The 27,684-nt window shown below is 41.2% G+C and overlaps 2 protein-coding genes across 9 annotated transcripts in view; both read right to left on the reverse strand.

Moving 5' to 3' along the window:
* Positions 1 to 21,343, reverse strand: part of RC3H2 (ring finger and CCCH-type domains 2) — a 35,863-nt gene extending 14,520 nt beyond the window's left edge. Inside the window, exons 1-10 of one of the 6 annotated variants that reach the window (XM_084650289.1) lie at positions 21,086 to 21,342; positions 14,809 to 14,833; positions 14,563 to 14,672; positions 13,545 to 13,841; positions 11,733 to 11,850; positions 10,689 to 10,922; positions 9,533 to 9,708; positions 6,495 to 6,695; positions 5,924 to 6,056; positions 5,557 to 5,675 (exon numbers count right to left, since the gene is read on the reverse strand). In XM_084650289.1, the coding sequence (XP_084506415.1) occupies positions 5,557 to 5,675; positions 5,924 to 6,056; positions 6,495 to 6,695; positions 9,533 to 9,708; positions 10,689 to 10,922; positions 11,733 to 11,850; positions 13,545 to 13,775 (1,212 nt within the window). In that variant the 5' untranslated portion in view covers positions 13,776 to 13,841; positions 14,563 to 14,672; positions 14,809 to 14,833; positions 21,086 to 21,342. Of the gene's footprint in view, positions 1 to 5,556; positions 5,676 to 5,923; positions 6,057 to 6,494; positions 6,696 to 9,532; positions 9,709 to 10,688; positions 10,923 to 11,732; positions 11,851 to 13,544; positions 13,842 to 14,385; positions 14,499 to 14,562; positions 14,834 to 21,085 lie in introns of those variants that run through there. The other 5 variants (XM_084650290.1, XM_084650287.1, XM_084650292.1 and 2 more) reach the window with 5 other exon arrangements.
* Positions 21,344 to 24,512: 3,169 nt separating this feature from the next.
* On the reverse strand, positions 24,513 to 27,609 carry ZBTB6 (zinc finger and BTB domain containing 6). Of its 3 annotated transcripts, none has more exons than XM_084650307.1 (2): positions 27,548 to 27,609; positions 24,513 to 26,971 (listed from the first exon to the last, which is right to left on the reverse strand). In XM_084650307.1, the coding sequence occupies exon 2, from the start codon at positions 26,960 to 26,962 to the stop codon at positions 25,679 to 25,681; it is 1,284 nt and encodes a 427-aa protein (XP_084506433.1). In that variant the 5' UTR covers positions 26,963 to 26,971; positions 27,548 to 27,609; the 3' UTR covers positions 24,513 to 25,678. The 3 variants fall into 3 exon arrangements, with proteins under 3 accessions (XP_084506433.1, XP_084506434.1, XP_084506432.1); XM_084650308.1 differs by lacking the exon at positions 27,548 to 27,609 and adding an exon at positions 27,516 to 27,532; XM_084650306.1 differs by lacking the exon at positions 27,548 to 27,609 and adding an exon at positions 27,100 to 27,464.
* Positions 27,610 to 27,684: the final 75 nt, after the last annotated feature.

A 27,684-nucleotide genomic window follows, 5' to 3' on the forward strand; every position in this document is an offset into this window, starting at 1 on the left:
AGCTCACTTCCTCAGATGCATATCGTGGAAACTGCAGCAGGCTTTATATATACACAGAGAATATGAAACAATACCTATTCCCACCCCACTGTCCTGCTGGTAATAGCTTATCTAAAGTGATTTCCAGCACAAATCCAGGTTTTCTCACCCTCCACCCCCCCACACAAATTCACTCTCCTGCTGGTGATAGCCCATCCAAAGTGACAACTCTTTACACAATGTGCATGACAATCAAGCTGGGCTATTTCCTGCATAAATCCAGGTTCTCACATCCCCCCACCCCCATACACACAGTGTATATATACATACACAGTTTATATATACACAGTGTGTATGGGGGTGGGGGGATGTGAGAACCTGGATTTATGCAGGAAATAGCCCAGCTTGATTGTCATGCACATTGTGTAAAGAGTTGTCACTTTGGATGGGCTATCACCAGCAGGAGAGTGAATTTGTGTGGGGGGGTGGAGGGTGAGAAAACCTGGATTTGTGCTGGAAATCACTTTAGATAAGCTATTACCAGCAGGACAGTGGGGTGGGAATAGGTATTGTTTCATATTCTCTGTGTATATATAAAGCCTGCTGCAGTTTCCACGATATGCATCTGAGGAAGTGAGCTGTAGCTCACGAAAGCTTATGCTCTAATAAATTGGTTAGTCTCTAAGGTGCCACAAGTCCTCCTTTTCTTATTGAGCTCATCGTGGCTAACTCTGCTGTGTACTGCATTCAGAAAATTTTGCTTACAATCATGAATTTGTCAGGTACTAATTACAAGATGCCATGTCTTTCAGGATCATTAAGCCCTCATAATCCTGAGCAACACCTCAACCCCAACCTCCTAGGAATCATACATCTGAATTTTGAGTGCGTGCTCCCCTTCCCCATGAAAGTTTCAGTTCAGGAAAATACCCCTTCCTATTTTAGGGGTCATAATCAACAGGAATATAGCAGAGGTTCTCAAATTTTTTGTACTGGGGACCCCTTTTACACAGCAAGACTGAGTGTAACCCTCCCCCCTTATAAATTAAAAAATGTTTTAAAATTAAATTTTCAGTTTAATTTTAATGCAATATAACCAGGGCTCTCGCAACACCTCTGCCTCCCCCTCACCCCGAAGGGTCGCAGCCCCCAGTTTGGGAACTACTGGAACAGAGGAAAGCTCTAAAAGAACATATTTGTGTTCAGTAGTTTTAAAGCAAAACTATGACAAATTTGTATTGTCTACCCCATAATACCAGGGTAAAATTCCTGCAGGCTGATCACATAGTAGGTTTCTGTTACTCTCCAATCCAGAGGGCAGCAAGAGAACTACTCAATTAACATCCTTCCAACCAATTCTCAGATGAAAAGGAATGCCTCCCATGAGTAAAGAACTGCCTTTATCACCCCAAAACTGAAGGAGATAGGGATAAGAACTAAATCCTATCCCTCATATACATATTTTTAGGTGGAGATTTTGGGATCCATCTCTCTTAGCTGGCTTTGAAAATCCTATCCTTACATCATATATAATGCATATATCAACAGTTAATACTGAGGATAAAACAAATCTGTGCCTGATATTCTGTTTAGTTCTACTGAGTGTGTGAGTCCAACACCTATTTGCCCAGTGTGACAGGTAGACATTTGTGTGTAAAGGAGAAGAGTCTGCTACCAATCAGATTGTTTCTGAATGGACGTGCCGGGGCCATGCAACAGGAAAGAGTAGGCGTTTTTTAAATTTATTTTTACACCTTCCTTTACTGATTTTTTTAGTTGTACCTGCTCACAGAATGGCCTTGGGAGGACTGACCGTACAGTTGGGCTTTTATTCCATCCATACTGCCTTGCAGATGGAAGAGTTTCCTTCTGTTCCCCACCCTTGGTCTCAGCCACTACCTCTGTCCATCAGCGCTCTCTAAGTTTTTCTCCAGCACATAGTGATGTTGACAGGAGTTGCTTTGCTTGGGTGTCTGCTTTTCAAGAACATGCCTGTGTTGCTGACCCTACCTGAGAAATGAAAACCACTGAAAGAGGCATCCAAGATAAACAATGAAGCCAGGGATATCTTCTGAATGTTTGCTGGTAGCCCCCATGGCTTTTTGACTTTCCCTGAGAGGAAGCTGGACGTGTCTACCCATGGTACAATTACTCAAGTGGAGGGGGTGGATGTTGCGGAGGCCCATAGTGTTGCTGAAGTTGCTTTATAATGCCCTTCTTAGACAGGAATCCACTTACCTGTCTGTTGGTAACTAGTTGGATACAAACCCACAACACTTATTATTAGAAGTCCGCAGCACTATCCACCATGCCACAGAGTCTGGGTTTTTTTGGGCCCTCTCATTCTTTTCACTTTGCTGCCTGTCTTTTTTCCCACTTCTTTTAAAATAGAAGGCTCCTCTGTAGTAAGGTCCCACGCAGCAGTTATTCGCCTTAGTTGGTCTTCAAGTATTCCCAAAAGAAGAGTCTCTCTCATATTTCCCTATTTGTCTCATCAGTTCTGACCTGGAGAGCTGAACTTCTTCCCATGAAAAAGACTCAGCCCTCTTCATAATAACTTTTGCCATTTTATTTCTAGATGAGTGCTTTGGACAGGGAGCCTGCACCCTACAGAAACTTTAACTAGAGTCTGAAAGACACTGAAAGATTCTGACTCTGAACTTAAAAACAACAGGGTTCATTCTGGGTGGGCAGCCTCTTGGGGAGGCAGTGAAGATCAGACCCCTCTTTGGTTTTTGTTTTACAGCTTTTGTCCATATGAGATAAGGATATCTGAAGCAGGGCTAAGTAATGTCCTGGGGAGCCAGAGGTGTAGATCTCCTTCAAGGATTTTCCCTTTGGTTTGCTCCATGTTCCTTTGATCCCCTCGTCAGTGCCGTTAGAAACAAGTCTTGGAGGAGAGGAGGTGCATACCAGCCAGCCATATAGTTGCCCATGGGGGACCTCTGTATATCCCGAATGCCAGGAACTCATTGGATGAGAGAAGCCCAGGTGAGAGGTCCCCATAAAAAAAGGGGGGCTGGCTAATGCCTGTAAGTAAGGCATAAAAAGTTAAGTGCTCAATGTAATCTTGCCAACTAGATCTTTTGTTTGCTTTCTGTGGCCCTGCGCTGGCCACTGAAATGGAGGGCACCCACTGTTGGAACCACTGTCATCAGCACTGGATCCCAAGGCAGGCTCATTGGAGAAACCTCTTTCCACCATGCCATTTTTCTCAGTCCTCCTTCCCCCTCTTTGCAGCGGGAGATGGAGAAGATGGAGCAGTAGCTTACAAGGCACTCTCAAGAAGTTTGGCAGTAGTGATTTTTGGCTCAGAGAAACCACCCTGCTTCTCTTATTTCCCGCCTTGTGCGAAGAAGTGCATCACTCGCCACCTTCTTGATTCTGCAGCCCTGATTCTCTCCTGGTCCAGAGGAAGACAACCTAGGAGATCCTTTCCTGTGTTGGGGGCCTACCTTGGCCACAAAGTTAGCAGAGTTCACTATCTATACACTCTGATGGGGGAAGAGATGCAGGACAAGCAGAATTTCACCTTAGGCTTCTCTGTCTGTATGTCTGTTATGCTGGGATCAAAGGAAAGCTGCAAAAGGTATGCCACAAAGTGTGATGCTCAAAGCCTCAGGAACGAAGACAAACAAATAATTAAGTGCTCAGTCCTAAAAGCCAACCCCAAACTTTGACAGATCCAGCCAAATTTAAGCCCAATTGCAACAGATACTAGGTTTCATTTTAGTTTTGAAAAGTTTTAGATCCAACAGTCCTTAAACTCAACAGCAGTGAGATGAATCCTTCCATCGAATAAACTGGCCAGCTCTTCACTAGGAGGGGCAAATCCCTGAACCAGCAATTCACAGCTCCGAGCTGTAGCCTGAAAGCAGGCAAAAGACTCATGGTCAGATCTGTAGATCTTAATATACTGAAGAACACACTGGTGGACCAGTACATGTTTCCAGCATTGATTGCGAACCAATGATTAGAAAGAAGGAAACAAAAGACCCCTAATGTCAGCTTTTTCACAGGTCACACTGGATGTATGACAGAGGAAGGAGTGTCCTTGTCTCCAGTGCTAAAAGTGTCACGAGAAAGGAAATTGATGGATACATTTATCTTAGTGTCAGAAAGCAAAATGTTCTGAAAAAAGTTTATTGTGCTCTTTAGTCAAATGAGCTGCACTATTTTCCCTCTTTTTTTTCCCATCTGTCCAGGGAATCTAGCATTAAGTAAGCTTGAGAAACAATCAATTCACATTTTTTTAACGTAGCACAGACAGAATAATTGCCAGATGTCAGGGTGGGAAAGAAGGTAAATCTGGAAGAATGGTAAAGTTTAAGTTAGAAAATGATGAAATGCAAAAAGGCCACGATCAGCACTTATGGTCTATCTTGTTAAGATTTGGCAGCTATTTGTGTAACTTATATACAAAGGTCCTTTTGTGTGATTTATGTGAAATAGGTTCTTATGATTGGGTTATACAGATATCCTTGATCCTGGCTCACAGTATAGTTTTATATGGAGGGGAGAGTCTTGAATGGATGGCAATTACTTAAGATGCTATGTGCTTGGTTTGGGTGGTTGTAGAAGGAACAGAGTATGGACATTCAGATCATAGAAGGGATACAGGAGGATTTGCATGCTGATGGTCCTATATGCTGATGGTCTAGGGTTCTTTTGTAACGTATTATCCCTTAAACTAACATTTTAAAAAATTATTCTTGCTCTTCTCTGTTATGTAAACAATTAACTTCAAAGTTTTGGTATTTCATATACATGTATAAAAATGGATGGAACATAACCAATTGGGCTAAAAAGATATATTTATAAAACGATTGCATAATGAGCCCATTACAAGTAAATTATATCACCTATGTACGGTGGACACCCTGACTGAGGAGTTCTTATAATTTTGATATTTCTTGTATGTTTTTCTTCATTTGTTTAAAAAGATACCAGAACAACAATTGTCTTGATTAAGCAAGACAAGAAACCTCAGTGAGCAAGTATTGAGCTAACTAATGTGGCACCACTGGGGTCTGAAAGGTGAAAGTAGTCCCAGCATAGCTTTATATTACACGTAACAGATAAAATTCACTAAGATTTAAATCAAGTGTTCCTTGTGGTCATGCTTTACTAACTACAGACATCATGCACAGGGAGTCTACTCTAAGCTGACATTACATAAGTATGGCTTGTTTTAATTTGCCAGTCAGTCAATCAGGAGAGGTCCTAATGCATTCTTTTTAGAACCCTAGGGGTTCTACCCAAGTCCATCCTCAAAGTATTGTATTAATAAATAGATACCATTTTTCCTACAAAAGGAAGATCGATTAATACCATAGAGAATCCAATCCAATGTCTATTTTTAATTGGCTAGAAGGGATCTTGGTGAATGGCATTAGATACTCCCTGCTCAGGGAACATGGGCCTGGGATATTAATCCTACTTTATTTCATGGCAGTGGAAAGCCTGAGTAGGCTACAAATGTTTTACATCAACATTAATTTTGCAAAATAAGTGAAGCCCTTTTGTTAAAGCGTCACAGAACACTCAGAAATACAGGTGGTAATTAAATATAGTCACCTGTGGTGTTTCATGACCTTTTCGACTATAGTTCTGAATAAAGTCCACTAGCCCATGTACCACAGTCTTCACTGCCACCATTGCATTTTCCAGCTGCTCCCATGTTGGAGAAGCTGCATCTACAATTGACAAATTGAAAACACGTTTTAACAATAATTCCAATATCATCATCTTAAATGAGACAACTTTTACATCACACCAGAAACATCCAGTACAAGGATTAAGAGGAAAATCTTCAACAGCAGGTTAAAAACATCAATTGATGGGAACTGTTTATAGCAGAAACAGAATTTGTTACCAGTAGAGTTATATTTTCCATTAAAAAGGAAAGGGAAAAAATTTACATTTATTAGCACCATTCACATACCTGGATTAGGATCTATATTTGCCAGAAGCTCTAAATGAGGCCTAAGTCTGTTTAAGTTTGCTGGATCACCTGTACGTTGCAAGACAATTGTCAACTCCTGTACACTTTTTGCAAATGATTCTGGAGACTGGAGCTGAAAATAAAAGTGACATTAATGCTCTTCATTCTATAAACTGGACATTTTAATAAAAAAGTATTCTCGTTTTCTTTCAAGACAGATGGGCTCCAAAATGAGACAGGCAGTGTCTTCAGATTGCATATAGTGATTATCAGTGGTGAGAGATTACAATTCTCAGCTCAGAATCTGCCCTATGAAGCTTCATCATAAGACACAAAACTAGAAAAAGTGATTTTTTGCACTGCTTCTCTGTGACCTTTGTAAACACTAAAAATTCTGAAAGGGCTTTGTACATAAAGATTACGTACAAAAAAACAGCCATCCTACTCTCTAGTCATGTTAAAACGTAGTTAAAATTAGAGGTTATAATAGTTTAAAAACTGCTTCAGTATTATACCCTTTAACTGTTAAATCTAACAAGAAAAGGATACTAAATCTACCCCATTGACAAACCTTGTCAATAATGGATTGCATGTGTGACTTATGTGCCAAGTCGCCATAAAGGAGGGAAGACCATTGTTCTGGTGATATTCGAAGTCCCGCTTCCATGGCAATGTGGACAATTTGGGCATCATGTTCCCTTCGCAAAGCCTCATAACTCCGAAATTCCTCTTTAAGCTGCATCAGAGAAGAATCTTCATCCCTTTTGGTGACCTAAAAAACAAGAATTCAACAATGCTTAAAAACTTCATTTTTCTTTAATTACAGCAGAGTCCATCAGATGTATAAACAAGTGTGCCATGGTATATAGCAGTGGTTCTCAACCAGGGGTCCGGGGCCCCCTGACGGGCTGGGAACAGTTTCAGGGGGTCCTCCAAGCAGGGTCAGCATTAGACTCACTGGGGCCCAGGGCAGAAAGCCGAAGCCCCACTGCATGGGGCTGAAGCTGAAGCCTGAGCAATGTAGCTTCGCGGAGGCCGCTGTGGCATGCGGCCCCAGGCAACTGCCCTGCTTGCTACCCCATAAGGCCGGCCCTGGCTTTTATATGCAGAAAACCAGTTACTGTGGCCCAGGTGGGCCATGGAGATTGTATAGCATGTTGGGGGGCCCTCAGAAAGAAAAAGGTTGAGAACCCCTGGTATATAGAATCAACACTTAGTTCTTCCAAAAATTCATCCCGCTGCAGAGTATAGCATTACTGTGGGCTAGCCAGATAATCCAGTGTTGTATAGATAGTCACTATGAGGACATGACATCAAGTCAAATCACTTCAACTAAGTCAGAAATTGGATTTGCTTAAGTCTGAAGATAATATGTGGTTGGCAGGATATACAGCTATAGGATTAGACCTTCAGTTCCACTATCATTTCAATATACCCAATGTTAAAAGACAACTCAAAGAGAGATAGCAAACGTTCAGAATTTAACTGGTAAATGGGGGTGGGGGAAGGATGATCAAAAAGTTGCCCAGCACTCTATAATTTAGAGTATACTTTACAGATAGACAATTAGTACCAGTTTTAACAAAAGTACCTGGCTACACACACCTTTCATCGGAAGATCACAGTTTACTTTATATACATATTAAACCTCATAAATACACCTTTGGTATAGTCAGTATTATCCCATTTTATTGATGGGCAATCTGAGACACAGTGAAGCAAAATATCTTGGCTCAAGGTCACTAATTGCAGCAGTGACACAGACAAGAATAGAACCCACAAGTCCTGGCTCCTAGTCCTTTAACTCATGTACAGTGCTAATTTTCTTTTTATAAAAATGCAAAGTAAAGATGTGATACACATACAGTAAATCCTCACTTAAAGTTGCCCCAGTTAACGTTGTTTCATTGTTACATTGCTGATCAATTAGGGAACATGCTCATTTAAAGTTGTGCAATGCTCCCTTATAACATCGTCTGGCAGCCGCCTGCTTTGTCCACTGCTTGTAGAAGAGCAGCCCATTGCAGCAAGCTGGTGGGGGCTTGGAACCAGGGTGGACCAGCAGCCCCCCATCAGCTCCCCGCTCCCCTAAGTTCCCTGTGCAGCAGCCCCCCAGCAGGCTATCAATTGCCTGCAGTTCAGCTGTCCCTCTCCCCACTGCCATATGCTGCCCCTGCCCTCTGCCTTGGAGCTGCTCCCCGAGCCTCCTGCTTGCTGGGGGGAGGGAGGAGGGGAGAAGAGGGGAGCTAATGTCAGGGTGTCCCCCTCCCCCTTGCTCCTGCACCCTGCTTATCCCATCTCCATAGAGCAGACACACGACAGGGCTCAGGAGGAGGGAGCAGGCAGTGTACTTAAGAGTGGGTCAGTGTACTTAACACATACACACGTGTCTGTCTGCTGTGCTGTCTCCCCTCCCTCCATTCCTGCTGCCTTGTAGAGTGTGAGGCTACATTAACAATGAGTTAACCCCTTGAGGGCTCAGCCAATTGCTAGTTCATCATTTAACACAAAGGCATTCCCTGGGAAATATCCCACCCTCTGACTTCATCACCTCAACCAAGCTTCACAATCATCATTGCTGTGTACACTATTAAATTGTTTAAAACTTATAGAGTGTGTGTGTAGTCTTTTGTCTGGCAAAAAAAATTTTCCCTGGCACCTAACCCCCGCTATTTACATGAATTCTTATGGGGAAATTGGATTCACTTAAAGTCGCATTTTTCAGGAACATTACTACAAAGTTAAGTTACTGTATTTTTATGACTGTCTCGAAAAACATCCCACAAATCTTATTTTGGGGAAAAATGCGTTGTTGCTAATGGGTCACAAATCAAATTACTGCTTACATTATAAAAAGAAAAGGAGTACTTGTAGCACCTTAGAGACTCTTTTTGCGAATACAGACTAACACGGCTGTTACTCTGAAACCTGCTTACATTATGTGTATATCAAGTGTACTCTAGGCCTTCTAGCAGAAATCATATGTTGAAATAAAAATTTAACCATCTTCCCACGTCACTGAACATAAGAGCTTTTGTATCAAATATTGATATTCTATTGAAGATGTCTAGATCAGACTGTCTTTGTCAGCTGACATATTATTTTATTGCCTTTCTGGGCCGATTAATTTCTTACTGATCGTGCTCTACACTACCATACAGGAAAGCAGCGTTCACCTCCTACTCCTCATCTCTTACTCTTCAGAGATCAAGAGTTGGGAGCATTCAGTGGAAAAGAGGTATGGTATAATAAATGAGAGGTTTAAACATTTCATGTCCATTTTATAATGCATGCATCAGTACTGAATGCATTAGGACTCTCTCCATACATTTCCGTCTCACCATCTCTGTGTACGCAGAGGCTACAGTTAGTGGGATTAAATGATTAATTGGTTTTAGATCACTTCTTGATGCTTCATTGTATCTTTAGAATGGGTAAGATCTGAATTTGAGTAGCATGTTGCAGGTGAAAGATATTCATGCCATATTGGTTCCTCAGAACTATATGCTAAACATTGCTTATGTATCAAAAAGTTTAAAACAAATAAAACTGGTATTAAGTTGCAAAAATTAAAAGCAAGTTTTCATTTTAAATTATTCAATCTTTTACCTTAAAGCATGATGCTCGATACAGTAGTTGCACAACATGACCAATGCTTGTTTTTGATGCCTGAGGAAATCTTGGTTCTAGTCTTTGCACAACAAAAAGTACCAAAACTTTTCTTGAGAGTGCAGAGCCATCTTCAAGTGCCAGTAACACAAGTTTCAGAGCCTCTTCTTGCATAGCTTTAAACAGACGTTTAAAAAAAAAAAAAAGGTCATAAGAAAAGTAAGACTACCATATATTAACAGCGTACACAGGAACATTTGGTTTGAGAGTTCTTGTCCACAATATCTTAACTATTTTTAGTCCAACAACCAACCATAGCAAAACACAGTCAGTGAAAATGTGCCCCATTTTAAGAAATCTGCTAGTCCAGATACAAAGCAGTACACAGAAATGCTTGAAATGCAGTCAGTGGTTCCAGTTGAAAGAAGACTGGACGATTCAGGGCTCCCTGTTTTCAATAACATTGGCACTTTTTAACTTTTGGTTTTACATTGCGCAGTCTCAACATTCAGCCTTTGCCATTTCATGTAGCTTGCCAATTTTATACTAGGAAGCTGATGAAATCTAGCGGTAGGAATGGCACAGGAATATTAGAACTATCCATCAGAATTACAAGTTCACTGCGTTGCCAACTTAAACAGAATCTTCTGATGAACCCTACACCCAATTTGGCATCAATTTACTGGTAATAGCTGGTTTATAGAAAAGACTCCAAAGCCATAAATTTTAACTTAACTGCTTTTAGCTCAGTATTACCATGCAACCTGAGCTGGTGGTTTTGGACTCTATGGCTTAAGGTATAGGCACAAACATTAAATCTGAATGAGAAACCTTGTGCCTATGCACTAATCATAGTGCTCAGTACTATCAGCATGTTACATAATAATACTGGGCTACAGACAGTAAGGAAAATACATCTATTTTTAATGGGCTGAGATTTGTGGAATGTTTCCCTGCAGTATCTAGGGATAGACCATAACAAAACCAAGAGGTATACTGGTTAGAATACCTAACCTTCTCCCCCCTCCCTTAGCTCTTTCCCATAAACCTGAAAAACAAGAGTACATCTACCTCCAAACTGCAATGACAAGACTCCCAAGTAATGTTCTTCCTGGTAAGAAAAGAAACAGCCAGATCCATTCTGCAATAGTCCTACCTGGCCCTAGAAACTGGCATCCTCGTGCCCTGACAGCAGCCCAGAGATTGGCAGACAGTTGCTGAGGGTTCTGGTGCTGTAAAATCAGTTCTGTCACAGTTCTTTCACCAAGTGAGCGTGCTGCCCGCATGGCTCTAACACGACCCTCCTCCTCCACCAGCTGACAGTTCACTAGCGTCACCAGTTTCCTTTGCATTGGACGGCTCAGGGCACTCTGATTCAAACTAGCAACTCCTTTAAAGAAAGAGGTAAATGGTCAACTAAGTCTTAATAAGAAGACAGATTGATCAAGTGAAAGGCAAACAACCATTTCTAGTATAGGCTTAAGCAACAGACCAATGCCATACCCCACCACGAACTCTTTTCGCCTAAGAGGCCACTCACCATCACAGCATTGATCCAACACTACTGATCCTTGCTGTTGAAGTATCTCCCACTCATCCCCCCACTGCTTATCAAGATCTGTACTAAATTGGTCTATTTTCACTCTATGCCCCTTTTCTGTGCCATGTCTGATAAAGCCATGCCATTTTTAGGTTTTATGTAGGATCCCCACCTCACATTTGGAGCATAATACACTTCGGACAGCTTTCAACATGGACTACAGAACATTCCTTAGTTCCCTGCAGATCACCACAAAGGCTTTCTGGCACTTGTCTGTTTCAGTCCATCCCTTGTCACTACAATCATACATGGATAGCTGACTAATAAAGGAATTTAAATTAAAATCTTACATTTAACTATGTCAAAACAAACCACCTGTTTAGCTTGAAGAGTTTGGGTTCCTTTCCTATGCTTAGGTGAGAACATTATTAAATGAAAAGCATGTACTAGTTACCCTCAAAAGCAAAAACAATATAGCTGCTAGACTTATTTACAAAGCACCATAGATGTGCACGAACCAGTAAAGACATAAAGGAAAAGTTACCAGAAAGATAGAACTATCACTTCACAGACTGAAACCAGTTAGCACTGAGAACATACTTCTGTTAAGAGTAAGCTTGTCTGATATACCAAGAATTGCAGAGTTTTAAGACGACTTACCCTTTCCTCCACTTAGTGGCTTTAAGTAGAGTGCCAAATCTTCCACACATTTCTTTGCTACCTCATAATGTTTGTTCTCTCCTAAGTTACTTAACTTTACTGTCTGATGATCTGGTACCTACAAAAATTGCAAAGGAAAGAAAAGGGAGTTGTAGCCAGTGTCAATAATCTTTCCCATGACCTGCCTTACTCACCTTATCACAGTATAAGCTAATTATATAACACCATAGATCTACACTACTCTTCACAGAGAAATGAAAGACAGGTTCAACGCCATGATGTTTGGAATGTAATACTCATAATACAGCAAGGGATTATAGAGGATGACTGTTATGGTGACGAAAGATTAAGATAGTGTTACAGAACATTTCTTGTGGTGCTTTTGGATAGATACATTAACATTTGGAGATTAAAGAGGAAAACAGGGCAGGAGGGGAGGTCTGTGATGGAAGACCAGCTGAAAGAACTGACCTCTGAAGGGTTATTTGAAAGGTAAGGTGCATGGTACACAGGGCCTGGGAGGATGATCAATGCATAGGGGCAGCATGAGAAGAAGTGCAGAGTTGCTTGTAGGAGACCAAGGAAGTGACCAGATGCAATTAACTGGCCAAGAGCAGAACACGAAAAGGTGAACAAGGAGAAATTAGAGATAGAAATGTAGCCAAGCACAGCATGCTCTGCAGTCCTAAAAGGGAAGAATGGTGAATCTGAACTTGGTGCATGACTCACTGTGGGCACGATCTGGTCAGAGTGGCAGAAAACAAAGGTGATTTTAGTTACAATGTACTGAACAAGCTAAGGTGTACTCTGAGAAGTGGAGCAGTCAGAGGAAGTGAAGATTGTAATAGGCAGACAAGGTGACTATTACAAACACTTTATTAGCAATAGAGAATTAAATAAATATATGAAGTTGAGAAGGGAAAACATACTAGTGTATGACACTATGTTCCATAACATATACAATGACTTTTTTAATATACCCATTGTTGTCACATCTGTCTGGATGACAAATTAAAATAATCAATGCACTAAGCAGCTCACAATAAAATGCACCCTCTGCAGGTGGCATCCCAATTCTTTTAAAGAATTATTAACTTGAAAAGATAAACTCTTTGAACACACATGTGAAAGGGCACAAGAGAGAGAGATTATTTACTTACAAGTTTCCTGAAGTGCAATGCTGACTTTATTAACATTCCTGTGCCACCACTATGAGGCACTGGAGGGAAAAATTTCTAATTCAATTAGTTGATGAGACTCTCTCAAACCTAAAAGCCCTCATCATGGGTGCTTCAAAAGAACAGATGTCTGAACCTGGGTTCAGAGGTCAGATTCTTTTCAATGTAAGAAGTAACATGAGGTTTTGACTCAACTAGTTCCCAATGAGAAGGATGAATGAGTGTAACCTGTAGATTAACTTTTCTAATGACACTGCTGATTGTCCTCTAGGTCCAGGAGGTATTTATCTACAAACTCACACAGCTGTACACCCAGTTATACTGGAAGACACTCGTAAAATGATTTTACAGACATATTCTGTCCAGAACTGTGGCACATTACAGCGTCACTGTTAGAACACAGAGTCCTGTCTACATAACACAACGAAATATTGTTTTAGTTGTGACAAGAGACAGGTGTCTGGTAACCTGGTCTCCTGATGTAATTGTCTTTGTAGCGTACACAGGCCTTCAGATGCTATAAAGATCAGACCTTTTCTTATCCCAGACTGAAACAGTGAGGATGTATTCCTGCTGCAATGGTAAAATGCAAATGGTAATGTTGGAAAAAAGTAAAGAGCTCCTTAAGTCATACCTGGGCTCCAACTAACTGGAGAAGTGCAAAGTTTACAGGAAGCACATCGATGTCTGTATTGATGGCAGTCTGGTCGAAAGGACATGCTTTGCGATGAAGCTTGTTCAGGCAGGTCTTACAGACAGTGTGAGAGCAACCTAAGCTGATGGGTTTGTGCACATTCTCATCAAACTCATTGTAGCAGATTGGACAGGACAGAAACTCTGTCCACTGAGCTGCCTGCACAGGCATTGTGGAAGTTGGATGCTTGTTTAGCAGACTAGAAGACCATTATTTCACTGTCCCGTATTTTGGCAGCTGGAAAGTAAATGAACAAAGGATGTAGTTTCTACACAACATTTTGCAATTAGTTGCTTTTAATTTAAAAAGCAAGATTTTAACATTTTATTAAATAAAACCCAAAAACTTATGTTGAAATCCCCATATAATGAATCCAACCCTGCCTCTGTTATAGCAATCAATAATAACAGTTCAATAATCCCATCACATTCTTCCAGCTAGTCTACACTAATCCAGTTTGTGAGCCTATCTTCAGTAAATGTCATCAGGGTTTCTTGTATACTCATGGAATTAAAACACTTTACGGAAAATCATTGGTTGGCACATAAAAGGTTAAAGGCAGAACCTCAGATACAAATCAAGCTCACAATTTTCAAAAACTAAGAACACTCCCTAATAATTGAAGGGTGGTGGGAAGTCAAAGAAATAATATATTTGTTTTACTATCACAAAGTGGAGTGCAACATGATCACAGATGTTTCATCCTACCCATCTTGTTCAAATTTAAACAGGTGTCAGTATAAACATTGCTTTATAGAAACAGAATCCATTATACACTTACATTTTTTGTTTTTAAAAGTGGTAAAACATTTATTGCTGGAATGGGAGAGTAAATCTGTGTTCACATCACCTCCCTTGTAACAGCCCATCAGAGGACTTGCTCCCAGGGGCGTACATTTCTCTATTTGCATTTCACACATTCGCTACCTCATATTCATAACAGTGAAACTCCACGTACGTAAGTCTGTGGCAGAAAGATCTCTGCTGTACTGGAAATCCAGGTATTTGGGGGCAATTACACAGCTGATACTTTGTTCACACAATTGTTTGCAGAGCATAGCACTGTAGCTGGTTCCACAACAAGGAAAGGTAAAAATATGGAGACCAAATTACAATATGGAAAATGTCACCAAAACGCCATCTAGATCCAACAAGCAACAACTTCAGTTTATTATTAGCAGGTCTTTCCTTTGAAATATCTCACTTTGTGCAGAGGTTCCACGTAAATCCTATGTAGAAATATGTTTGAAGGGAAAAGGGAAAATTTACTCATATATTCTGAAAGACATCCCATCTTACATAATTCAAAATCAATAAAAAGAAAACAAGCCCAAATATTTAAAGGCTACTCCAGCTAAGAACTTCAACTAAACTATTTAAATTCAAGCCTTCAACACTGACACTATCAAACTGGTAGGTGCTTGTAAAGGTTAAAACTAAACAGCCACACCCATAACTACTCTACAACAATTTACCTGTTGGCTCTGATGCTACCAAAATCCTAGAAACCAGATGGCTTGCATAAGTGCTATTAATCTGTCCAATTAGCACTTTTCTTTTTAAAAATGCAGATGAACTCACATTACTCCCTACACTGCTATATTTATAAAGAATTAAAGGCTCAATACTATATTTTCTTTTCCAAAAGTGGAAATAAGGTAATGTTATTGTTTTGAGGAAGCCAACAGTTTCCCCCTGTCCCATCTGAATTCAACAACTTTCCATTTTCATTTTGAATCAATTGTTGGCTGTTCTACTGTTTAGTTAGTGATGTTAGTATATGTTGGACCACTAAAATACTTATTAGAACACAGCATAAGACTTGAAAAGTGGATGTATTTTATTTTAATTATGACCATCTGTTTAGAAATGCTATTTAGCACTGAGCATCCAATGCTCTTTAAGCAACAGGATACTTGTACAAGATGTTCTTATCTCAATGAGATTTTCAACATCATTTGGGAATTACATTTTATACAAAAATTAGAAAAAAGTAAGACAATGCAGAAATTAAACTTTGGACTTATCCCACTGACCCTAAATGTGGATCCAATATGTTCAATACTAAGTGAGCATAGTCACACCGTGAAGTATATTTTTAACCCTACCATAAAGCACACACTGTACTAGGGAGGGACACACAAAACTTTTTTTAGGCAAAACATTGCATACCTGTAAGGATTATTTTTGTTACATGCATCTTCAGACATGGATATTCAAAAGTACAATAAGCAAGAGTGAACAAAATGCTAAAAGCATCCTGATTTCCCTATGAATTTAAATGTATAATGCCATTTAGTCCACCTCAACCCTTGAGTATCCAATGGTAGGCAAACAAAAATGCAATTGTAGAGAAAAGGAAAACATCTAAAGTAGATAGATCCTAAGACTTCCCACCCTTGCTACCACAGGTTCTGCTATACTAATGCTAATGCCAGTGAAGACTGGTTGCTGGTGACCAATAGCATTAGGTTAGACAACACAGGTAACATATTCTAAATTTCCACCATTTCTGTCATGAGTAGCAAGTGGGAAATTTTAAGAAGTCTGGTATACATACAATCTAGGTAACAGCATGACACGAGTCACTGACTGAACGGGTCTCCATTCCCACGTCCCTCATTAATAGATTCAAAGGGCAGTAATCTTTATTCAGAGAGCATATATATGCTTAGCTTCCACAATTAATTCAGAAACTTGCAGGTAACAGTACCAGCTCATTTTCCAGGCTTTTAAATAAAGGCTAGTCTACACTAGAATCACTACAGCAGCACAGCTGTACCAATGTAGCTGCACCGCGGTAGTGCAGATGCTCTAGGCTGATGAAAGAGAGCTTTCCCATCGGCATAATTACTCTACCTCCCAGAGCGGCAGTCACTATGTCGGCAGGAGAGCTTCTCCAACCAACATAGCGCTGTCCACATTCTCGGTGTAACTTACATTGCTCAGGGAGTGGCTTTTCCACACCCCTGAGCAACTTAAGTTATATCGAAGTAAGTGCTAGTGTGTACAAGCTAAGAGTCATGCCAACTATTCTGATATTTTTGCTCTCCAGTATGTTCAAAAAGGATTCTAACTAAAGTCTCCAAATTATCAAATCAGTTTCTTAGAAAAGTATAAAGAAATTTTTGTACAGACTCCTATTTTTTCTGACAAGGAACATATTTAGGGATGTCCTATTGAAAAACAAATTGCTCTGATACTCTAAAAATTGAACAAAATTTAAAAAAAAGTGCCCTACCAAAAATCATTCTGACAAGAATTGTCAACTTAAAAATCTAGTCTTTTTTAAAGAGACGAACTGAAAGTATTTTCAGGTGCTACCATTACCCTGGAGTTGCCCCGATCTTTCTGTGTGAAAAACCCATAAACACAATATAAAAAATGACTAAGCACAAAGTGCTGTCAAATACAGAAAGTAAACAGAGAGTACTTTTTATTTTTAACAGTAGTAGGCAAAAATATTCAGACAAATGTGATTTTTCAGCTGTTGTCTTATTAAGAGCAGCATCTTAGATTACTAAGCCTGAAGATTTTAGAAGTCTAAATATACTATTTGCTATTTATTATGTAACTAGTGCATTTGGGACAGACTAGTTCAGATAATCAAGTTTCACTTTCTGCTTCTGTTGCAGGAGCAAAATGCTGCTGAATTTGAGTTCACAACCCTGCAAGGGAATGTTTAAATTTTCCTATCAGCCACAATAAGTGTACTTGACTTTCCTTCAAACATATATATTTTTTTAAACTTTATAATTTGTGAAGCTGATTCACAATGGAGTGATATGGTATATGGGGCTCATATTTTAAACCAATTCTGGTATGCTTACTGGATCCTGTAACCTTCCTTATGGACTTGATTCAAAACTCACTGAAGTCTCGATCTGGCCCAATTTTTAATTCTACTATTAAGCACTTTGAACTATTAAAGATTGAGTGCATTAGGCATTAAAAATTACAACATGGATTTAGTTCTAACATTAAACAATCTTACTATGATTTTAACCATGCTTCTGAGGCTGCATTCTTTACATAGTAGCTAGATGCAGACAACATGGGATCTTAAAATGGGCAAATTTCAAAGCATCCATTGCAATTTTCCATTTGTACAAGCAGATTAATCACTTGTTTGTACTATAATGAGTAGGTTTGTCAAGCCTTCCTTCTGAAGTTACTTAAAGTTGAAAGCATCTCATCTAGCTCAGTAACTTATTGTCCATGTTAGTACTTATTGTCCATGTTAGTCCATGTTATTAGAATTAAATTACTTCCTAAAAGGACTTTAGTCTTTCATGTATTACTCTAACAACCATCACATGCGGATCTAAGAAACTGGGTTCATATTAAAAGCCCAGGAAGTGGAAGTGAGCAGTCCCAATAATAGCTTTGCATCTTTTAGCTCTGATGGCTCGAAGTGAAAATAAATTCTCTTTAGATAGAACAGACTTGCTTGTTTCTGCATATCGCATAATGTCCATCATATTTAAATCTTCTGAGAAACAGCCTAAATGTAAAGGGAGTTGTTCAATGACCACTACAGGACAATATTCCAAGATACTGTTCTGATCTGACTTTTTATTGGAAACCTGCATTTATCTCTGGGGACAGCAAAAGAATCATACTGTAGGAAGAAATGTTTGTTTTATTTAAGAAACATCACACCAATGTACTGCAACTTGAAACAGACCAAAACAAGCTACTGTTTTCACGGCTCCTCGTATTATGGACTTGAGATAATAATTTTCAAAAACCTGGCTTAGTCTTGTATTCTGCTCTAATACTTTTCCTAGATTTATTTATGCATGTTTCTACGGTGATCATCACTATCATAACTTCTTATAAAATTGTCTACTTTGACTTTACCCTTTTTTTCTAAGGCTATTTGTTGAAACATGGCTACACTATGCAATGCACTAATATAATATAAAAATTACTCTGACTTCTAGATAAACATTACTTTTCACATATAAATGGGTTTGTTTTTTTCTTTTTGTAAATGCCAGAGCTCTAGTCACCCAGGAGGTCAGTCAAGATGCTCTATTTCCTGTTCAAGGATCACCACCAGTAATAAGGATTCTGCATGTTAAGATGTTCTCCAAGTTATATATTCGTTTTCTGCAGGGTTTCAGGGGTGCAATTGAAAGCCGAATCTGGCCTTCCCACAAGTGTGATGAAAATCCATCTCCCATAGCTGTGTTGATTTTTCAAGACTAACAGGAGGACAAAATGGCAAAAATGTTTGTCACTAAAATCAGTGAAGATTATTTTGAATACCAAAAAAGTATGTTTGCTGAATAAGAAGGTGCTATTTTTATAGTTACTTTTCAGAGTAGATCTGCACTTAAAGGGTGCTATTTTTCTGTAATATAAAAGGTTTAACAGAGGACCAAGGATCATGTGGGGCAATTCTTTCTGTGTTTATCCTGAATCTTCTCCCATGCACCCCGTTGCGCCTTTTAAACCACCACTTTTACAAGTGAACAGTCCATACACTAACAAATTTCACAAATAACTTTTTGAGCAAGAGTTAGTAATTCCCTAAAGACTGAGTTTCATGAAAGCAGAGGGCTTCTGGGAGTAGCATGAAGACACTTTTTAGAATTGTAAAACTTGTACAAGGATACAAGTTATGTTCAGTGGGATCCTCCATCCAATAAGAAAAGCAAAGACAGAGGTACTATTAATGTTCAGGTCATTAATAATTATAAAGATTTTATGCAGCAAGCTACATTTTACATCTAATAGTTGATTTTCCAGAAAGCATGTTAGATATAAATATTTACATCCTCTGCCATAAGTCAGCCAAGTCAGCAAAGATCAATACTCAAGACCAAACAGAACTGCACTTTAAGCAACCTCTAGTATTGCCATTAAGTTGACAGAATTTTATTTTTTGTATGGAACTGAACTATTCCATACAAGAATATTGAAGACTATTGTTCATATTAGATAAGAAAGGCATACAGATCTAGGGAAAGCATAGTTAGTTACTAAGAATAAGAATTTGATGTTTAATGGAACATTACAGCATGACAGCAGTATATGTTTTAAACTCTGGAATTTCCAGTGACATCTTTTAAACAAAAAAAGACAGAGGGTCAAAAAGAGATCTATTTGGGTCAAATAGTTACTTACAATTTCACTAGTATGGTCTCATTTAACATTCTGTATCATCTGTTTTTCCTCTTAATGATAATTAATTACAAGGATGTAGATTTGTTTTTCTAACCAATATAAAGAGGATAAATTGGGCTACAAAAACAGCCAAATTATGGTTAGTCCCAGCTTCTCCATCTACAGAACACATATGGCACAAAAAAGACATCTAGAAGATTTTGCTATCAGAATCTTTCCTGATACTCAGTCTAGACATTGTCTTAATTTTAGCTTATTTCTAGGTATAAGCTTCTCCCCCTTTAATCCTTCCTACTAAATCAACACTCCTACCAATCAGTCATATTGCTGTTCTTCTCTAAACTTCCTCCTGATTCTTGTAGTTATAAGTCCTCAATTTTTCTACAGGAAGAGAAGAGGCAAGGTGAGCGTGCCTACTAAGCACCCCGCATCAAGGATGACCAGATGGAACCACTTCTAGGGCCTTGTCTGCACTACTATTTTTCTTCAAGTTTCCCCACAGGTGCAGCTCCACAAGAAGAGGTAAGAGTGGGAATGCTCATGCAGTCAGAGGGACTCCCCTCCACACCAGAAAGGACTAGTTCATGATGTCTAGACCTCCCAGGCTGGGAGCAGGGTTGGTTGGCGGGGTGACTCAAAATCCCAGTGGCCCCTACGTGTTAGTGCTCTCACTGGTGGAGGTGCGGCAGCAGACGAGCAGAAGAGAACGCGGGTCTAGACACAGCCTCAGGTGGGAGCGTAGCCCCGTCCCTGTCCCACTCTAATCCGTGTGTGGCCTCTGCGTGCAGCCCCGCAGCGACAGCCGCGGCGGTGGTTTGGCAACGCAGACACCCGCCCCCCGGGAACGGGGCTGAGCTCCCCCAGCTCACCGCACAGGAGCCATCAAATGGCAGCTGGGACTCTCCAGCAGCCTGGCCAGGAGCCGAGCCAGACCCAAGCTGGGGGAAAGCCCCCCGGCCGCCAGCCGCACCACACAGGGATCCACCACCACCCGGCCACGGGGCTGCCAACCGCACCCGCCGCTGGGCCGGGGGGGGAGTCTGAGCGCGCCCCTGACAGCGAGGGGGCGGGGAAGGAGCGGACGGGCCCGCTCCTCCGAGCCTGCTCCGCACGCAGGCAGCCCCGCCCCGAGCGAGGGGCCCGGCCTGAGAGACCCTCCGCCGCGGCGCTGCCGCAGGGCACCCGGGGAGGGGGCGGGGCTGCCGCAGGAGCGCCCCGGCTCTCCCGCCCGGGGGATACTCCTCCGGGCCAGCCGCCCAGAGCACGGCCCCCGCCTTCCCTCCGGCCGAGCCAGGCCGGGCCGCCGGGCTCTCCCCGGCCAGGCGCCGCCCACCCAGCGGCCCTACCTGCGAGGCGCGGCCGGGCCGGGAGCAGGAGGCGGCACCGGCCTCTCACACTCCATGGGGCGGGCAGCCCGGAGCGGCCCGGCGGTGGCAGCAGCGGGGGCCTCGGCGGCGCCTCCTCATCGCGGTGACAGACGGGAGCCCAGCCCCTCCGCCCCGCTACTATCGCGAGAGCTGCCAGGATCACGTGAGAGGGGAGCCTCGGCTGGCACCGCCCGCTCCCGCCTATCACATGACAGCGAGTCCCGCTCCGGTTGGGTGAGAGGCGAGAGAGGGGCGGACCTCGTGCCTCGTGGGCGGGACAGGACTGATGGAGCAGGCAAGCCCCAGCTCTCCTACCCCTTCAGGCTGGAGGCATGGAGTACCCTGGAGAGCCTTCCCCCCGCCCCTGGGGCAGGCTCCCAGCCTTGAGGGAGCAGCCCCTCCTCCTCCTGCCCCAGGCTAGGGCGATGAGTTTTCTGCCTTGGCGTGTAGAGCCCTAGACTCTACGGGCAGCGAGCAAGCCTGCCCAGGAGCGCAGCTGCCCCAGAGGAAAGGGGGGGGGGGGTGTCTTATTTTCTACTTTACCCCCTTACTTGGCCTTCAGAGAAGAAGGGCCATAGAATCATACAATATCAGAGTTGGAAGGGACCTCAGGAGGTCATCCAGTCCAAGCCCCTGCTCAAAGCAAGACCAATCCCCAATTTTTGCCCCAGATCCCTAAATGGCCCCCTCAAGGATTGAACTCACAACCCTGGGTTTAGCAGGCCAATGCTCAAACCACTGAGCTATCCCTCAGCCTGTCCTTTGTCTACAGGCTGTAGGCCTGGAGCTGCTTAAAGCCTTTCTTGTATTAATACAACTCAGGAGCAGAACTGAAGGCTGCAGTTAGAGGAATCATGAAGACTTGTGGTACAGATGCTGCAAGTTGAGCATGTTTGTTTACTTGGCTATTGCCTTCTTTTCCTCCTCAGTAATTACCTGGTACAAAAACCAAAAAGGAAAGCTGTGTTACTGGAAATAAAAAGGAAAGCTGTGTTACTGAAAATAAAAACTCCAAGCCTGCTTTCTCTCTTGCCACAAAAAAGAAGGCAGGCCTTTTGCACTATATAACAACAAAGAACTCTAAGGGGCAGTTATACTAAGTTGAAACTTCAACCAGGGACATCTCAGAAAGGATCTGCAACAACTTCCCTTTTTTGCTACATTCTTTCATCTATGTTTCTGGAGGCCCCTGATAATTAAGTAGGCAGTTTCCAGCTTTAAAGAGCTATAATAAACGTTGACAACTCTTTATTCAGACTGACTCAGTCTTTTATGCATCCGATGAAGAGAGCTGTAGCTCACGAAAGCTTATGCTCAAATAAACTGGTTAGTCTCTAAGGTGCCATAAGTACTCTTTTTCTTTTTTCAGTATAAATCCTGCATCCTATGCTCAGAGAAATCATTTATCTTGCAGACTACCACAAAAGGTAATTGTTACATCCATTTATAAAGGTACTATAGTTCCCAACATGAGTAGCACTTGAGAGTGTGCTTAGAATATCAAGTCAGAAATAAACAGTTTCTTAACACAATATCCAATACTTTAAGGCTGTTTCAGACTCTCAGTGATTTTCCTCAAAGTTGTGTGTATATACAAACAATGCCTCTTATTTCCATTCCATTTTATTTATGTTATAAATAGAGCAAATGGTTACATTTAAGAAGGTGGTACAAGGGGAGTTATATGCATATATATGCCCGAGTCCCGTTCTCTTAGAACAAAATTCATCACGTAAGAAATTCTAGCCCCCGCAGAGGTACACACAGCTTCCTCTCAGATGTACATGCACTACAACTGCTGAACAAAAGTTACCAATCCTCACATAGAAGGTGCATCTCAAGATCATAGGCTCTATTTCCTCTTTATCAGTTACGGAAACATGAGTAACACACCTATATCAGGCAATGATTGTTTAAATTCATATTGGTGAGACTCATGCACTTGCCAGAATGGGTTTGTTCAACTAAAATGCCTAAGACACCAAGGCTCTATCGGCCCTAAAACAGCACAATACATTTAACTTCTATACTACAATATTATAAAGGGTCCAATTTAAAAGGAGCATCAAGTTTTCCTTAATGTTAGTTTAATACAGTTCTCCAATGTTTTCTGACATCTCCTAAGAACCTGATTTTCAAAAAAAAGTGTGCAAATCTGCAGGCAGAAATGAACAGTTAGATATAAACCTGTACATACAGCCCAGTTAACATTTGTTAATACAATAACCAAGAGCACAGAGTAAGAATATGTTTTTGGAAGTCAGGTGAGCCGTTAATGTTACCATTAAGTAAAGACATTTACACAACCAAAAATGAATCCTTTACATTTGTTACTGTGTGAGGGCACACCCAACACTAAATGCAAGTTCAATAAGACTGCAAACAGATGTAGCCAAGGAATACAAACCAAAACTAACAAAATGCCATAAAAAGCAATCACCACAATTGTAAAACAGCCATGTTTCAAACTTAAAACTCGCAAAATACATTATGCATCAGTGTCCAGCAAATAAGGAAACAAAACCCAAAACCTTAGTTTGACAAATATAATTATTATAATTAAGAATGCCAGAACAGAGAGATGAAAGATATCTTATGCTTAAAGCACTAGACTGGGACTCAGGATATTGTTTCAGTTAGCCAGTTATGCCTTCCTTGGGCATATCACTTGGGCCCCATTCCTACAGAGACTTATATCCATGCTTAACTTTACACATGGAGTAGTCCACCAATTCACTTCAATAGGACTACTTCACACTATGTAAAATGAACTGAAGCATGTTCTTCATTAGTCTCTCTGTGCCTCAGTAGCCTGAGGGTACTGTAAAAATCTGTAAAATAGAGATAGCTGTACTTCCTATCACCCTCTAGCTTATCTATTTAGATTGTAAACCATTTGAGACAGGAATTATCTCTGATGTTCATGTGCAGTGCCTAACATAATGGGATCCTGAACTCAGCTGAGACCTCCAGGCACTATAATAAGTGACTGGTAAATCAGTTATTCAAAGCATGATTCTAACTGTCCAAGTGAAGGACCTATTACAAACTCATCCTGAAACAAAGGTAAAATGGCTAAAGTATTAAACCTGCCAAAATTGGGTTTCCAGTAGAGAGAAGTCATCATACCAGTACAGTTGAACATTGCTATTACAGACGAATAATAGGAAGTTACACAGTATATATTGCTCACACAAACCCCACCTAATTTGGCTGGTGAGTGAAAGCCAAATGAGTGGCTTTTGTACTACAAGATATACAGGAAGTTAACTAAAGATATCTCTTTGCAACTGACATAAGATCAGTGTGGAAATATATCCTTACGCACTACAAATACACAAGAAAGAGTGCTGCTGTTTTTTCTAATGCAAGAGGATCTAGAATAAATGGCATTATTCCACTCCAATAACTATATATGATCTTTATTTATACCACATTAAATGGAAGAAACATATATGCCACTCAAGGACAGGCACAAGATAAAAGTGTTTGAGTTATAGGGCAGTTTGATGCCTGCAGGTAAAACCATGAAGTGTAAGACATCTACCCAGACACATACAATAGTGTTTTACAATATCATACAATTACAGACTGAAGAGTCCTCAGTATCCAAACTGCTCCTTATACAGAAAGGACGTCTTTCAAATAGATATAGATTCCTAATATGTGACAGCTCATAGCTCAGATTTTCACAGCGGCAGTACACATCTGAGATTTACAAAACTAAGACACACATAAAATACAATCAGAAGGCAAAGAATTAATTTAGGGTTTGATTACTAAAACAAGTGTACAACCAGACAATTTGTATCAGTGAGAACAAAGCTGTCAGAAACAGGTTAGAAAACTTTAAAACATGAATAAAATGAGACCCTATTCAGTTAAAACTGAACTGAATAGTGTGTTTGTTTGTGCCTTTTACTGCTCCTCTATTTATAAAGACAATTTTAAAGTTTCATTAGAGAGATTTCCTGTTTTTATTTTTTAAACCTACACACTTGAGAATCAGATTTGAGGAGTGTGGTAGAAAAATCTGTATAGAATAGAATAACCCATGACTTCTTTCTGCTAAAAGAACCAACAATTTGGTGAACCAGGAAGGTGACCTCACCATAAACTGAAATATGAACTGTTGCTCTTTGAATGCTCAGTTGAGTGGGAATGATTGACTCCCTGAATAGGTATTGACATCCCCTTCCCCACTCTACTAAAGGCTGGGAAAGCAACAGTTCAGGTTTCAGCTCATTGAGACAAAGGGTCCTGCAAATATTAGCAGTGTCTTCTAATGGGAGGAGGAGGAGTGAAAGACAAGCAAGAAAAAGTTGTTTGGAGCTGTCTTTTATCCATACTATGAGTACCTGTAAAGGAGCACAAATTTTGTTCCCGTATTTTGCCATTTACCTTCAACTAGCAAACTATCCAAACAATTGCACCAATACTAGGTTTCAACACAGTAAGCAAAAATTAGATATTTGCACTTGTCTCTGTTACATAAAGATTTGGTGAACATCTGGCATTTCACCACAACAGGGTTTTAAATACAGCATGTCTTTACATCTATCCAGAGATCCACTAATCATAGTCTATTTTGATTTGTGTAATTGTGTCAAGGTTTGGTTTGTCACCACCATTCCTTCCGTGAACTGAAGTCAAGTGCTTTTTTAGGGCAGATTTGTGTTTAAAGTCCATGTCACAACAATGGCATTTGTAAGGTCTGTCCCCACTGTGAATATTCAAGTGGTCCTGAAGCGTGCTTTTAGCAGTAAACGTCTTCAGACAAACCATGCATTGGAATGGGCGGATGCCCATGTGCCCTCGGATATGCCTGTTGAGATTCTTCTTTTGTGTAAATGTTTTCCCACACTGTAAGCATAAGAAGAGTTTGTGCATTTTTAGGTGTCTCAGATAGTTTTCAAGGTGGACAAAACCTCGGGGACATTTAGGACACTGGTGCCGCCATGAATAACCAGAATCCTCCAGACTCTGAAACCCACTCATTACACTCGAGGTTCCTTCTGTATTGTCACTGACAAAGCCCTGAAACTGACTCCCAGGTACTTCTGTAATTCTACTCTCAACAGTAGAATTTATCAGTGAATGTTGTGTTTCTGGAAAATACAAGCTTGTTTTAGAGGAAGTGCAAGGCTGTGGAAAATGATCATTTTCCACATTAGTTGTGCTCATGGAATCCATTCTGAAGATACAAATTTCATCGTCTTTATATCCTATTTCAACTGTGGAAATCTCTGGAGTTTTCGTGTCCTTTCTTTCTGATATTAAGCTTTGCATTGCAGGTTGTAAGACATCCCCTGTCTCCTGTTTTACATTATATTCTACATTAACAGGGCTATCTTCAGAAATTTCAATTATTTCACAGTCTTTATCTAAACTGTCATCTTTATTTTTCAGCTCAGTGTCTGAGGAATGACATTTCTCTGTGTTCTGATTACTGTTCTCCATAGAAGCATCAATTTCCAGATATTTAGACAATGCTTCGGTACATTTCTCTACAATGTGGACCATCTGAAGATAACTTGCAGCAATGAGATATTTCAAAAGTTCCTTCTTTTTAACTTCGAGAGCACCAGTATAACAAGACAATAGTAACTTTCTGCCAACCTCAGCACTCTGCAATATGGTGATTCGCATCTGTTTTGACTGATTGAGCAAAAACTGATCCCTCATAAATGTGGAGCAGGCAGCAAAAATCACCTTGTGTCCATGAAACTCAGTATCATTGATATATATTGATACATCACAAAATAAATTCTGCTGTCTCAAGAGGTTCATCTTTTGCAACACAGCATCCCCTTGCTGTTCAAACTGGAAATGCAGCACATCTGAGTCAGCAGCCATGTTGACAACCTATTGGAAAACACACAACAGAAACGTTACAATTCAAGCATATCATTCTGGATGCAGCTTTCGCAGTCTCAGTTTTCTGATCGCATATTTACTGAATACAATTTCATCAGCAGTTTCAAGCTACCCACCGAGCCACTACATATACCAGTGCTGAGAAGTGTTTAGGCAGAGCATGGCTGGAAAGCTGACTAGGTACTTGCAACAGGCCTGGTTTTGTGTTCCAGCCTAGCCAGGGCTCCCCCATAAAACACTGTGTCCCTCATAAACCCTTACTCTCAGCACGGTGTCTACAAGAGCCCGTGGACACAAGTAGCATTAGACAGGCTTGGCCACAGCAGGGTCGGAAAACTATTTAAATCAGTTACGAGCCCTACGTCGCAGCGCCCCCACCCCAAGGAACCCACCCGCCAGACCGTGCTGAGCTCCCTCTCGGCCCAAACTCGCAGGAGCCCGAGCCCTCCCGCTCCCCCTCCCGGGCTGCCCCGGCCCCCAATGAAGGCGGCAGGACAACCAGGAAGCGGAATCTCCCCCGGGCCGCGAGCACCTCCTCCCCCTCCCCGTTCCTCAGCCCCGAACCGGCAGCGGCGGGCCGGAGAGCAAGCGCCAGCCACCCCCAACAGAGGAGCCGGAAGCACATTCCCAAGTCCCGCCCCCTCTCCCGGAAGAGGCTCTGTCAGTCCCTGACCCCAGCTACCGGCCTCCCCTGCCCAATA

Source organism: Lepidochelys olivacea, assembly GCF_965140295.1.
Source record: "Lepidochelys olivacea isolate rLepOli2 genome assembly, chromosome: 16".
Lineage (NCBI taxonomy): Eukaryota > Metazoa > Chordata > Testudines > Cheloniidae > Lepidochelys > Lepidochelys olivacea.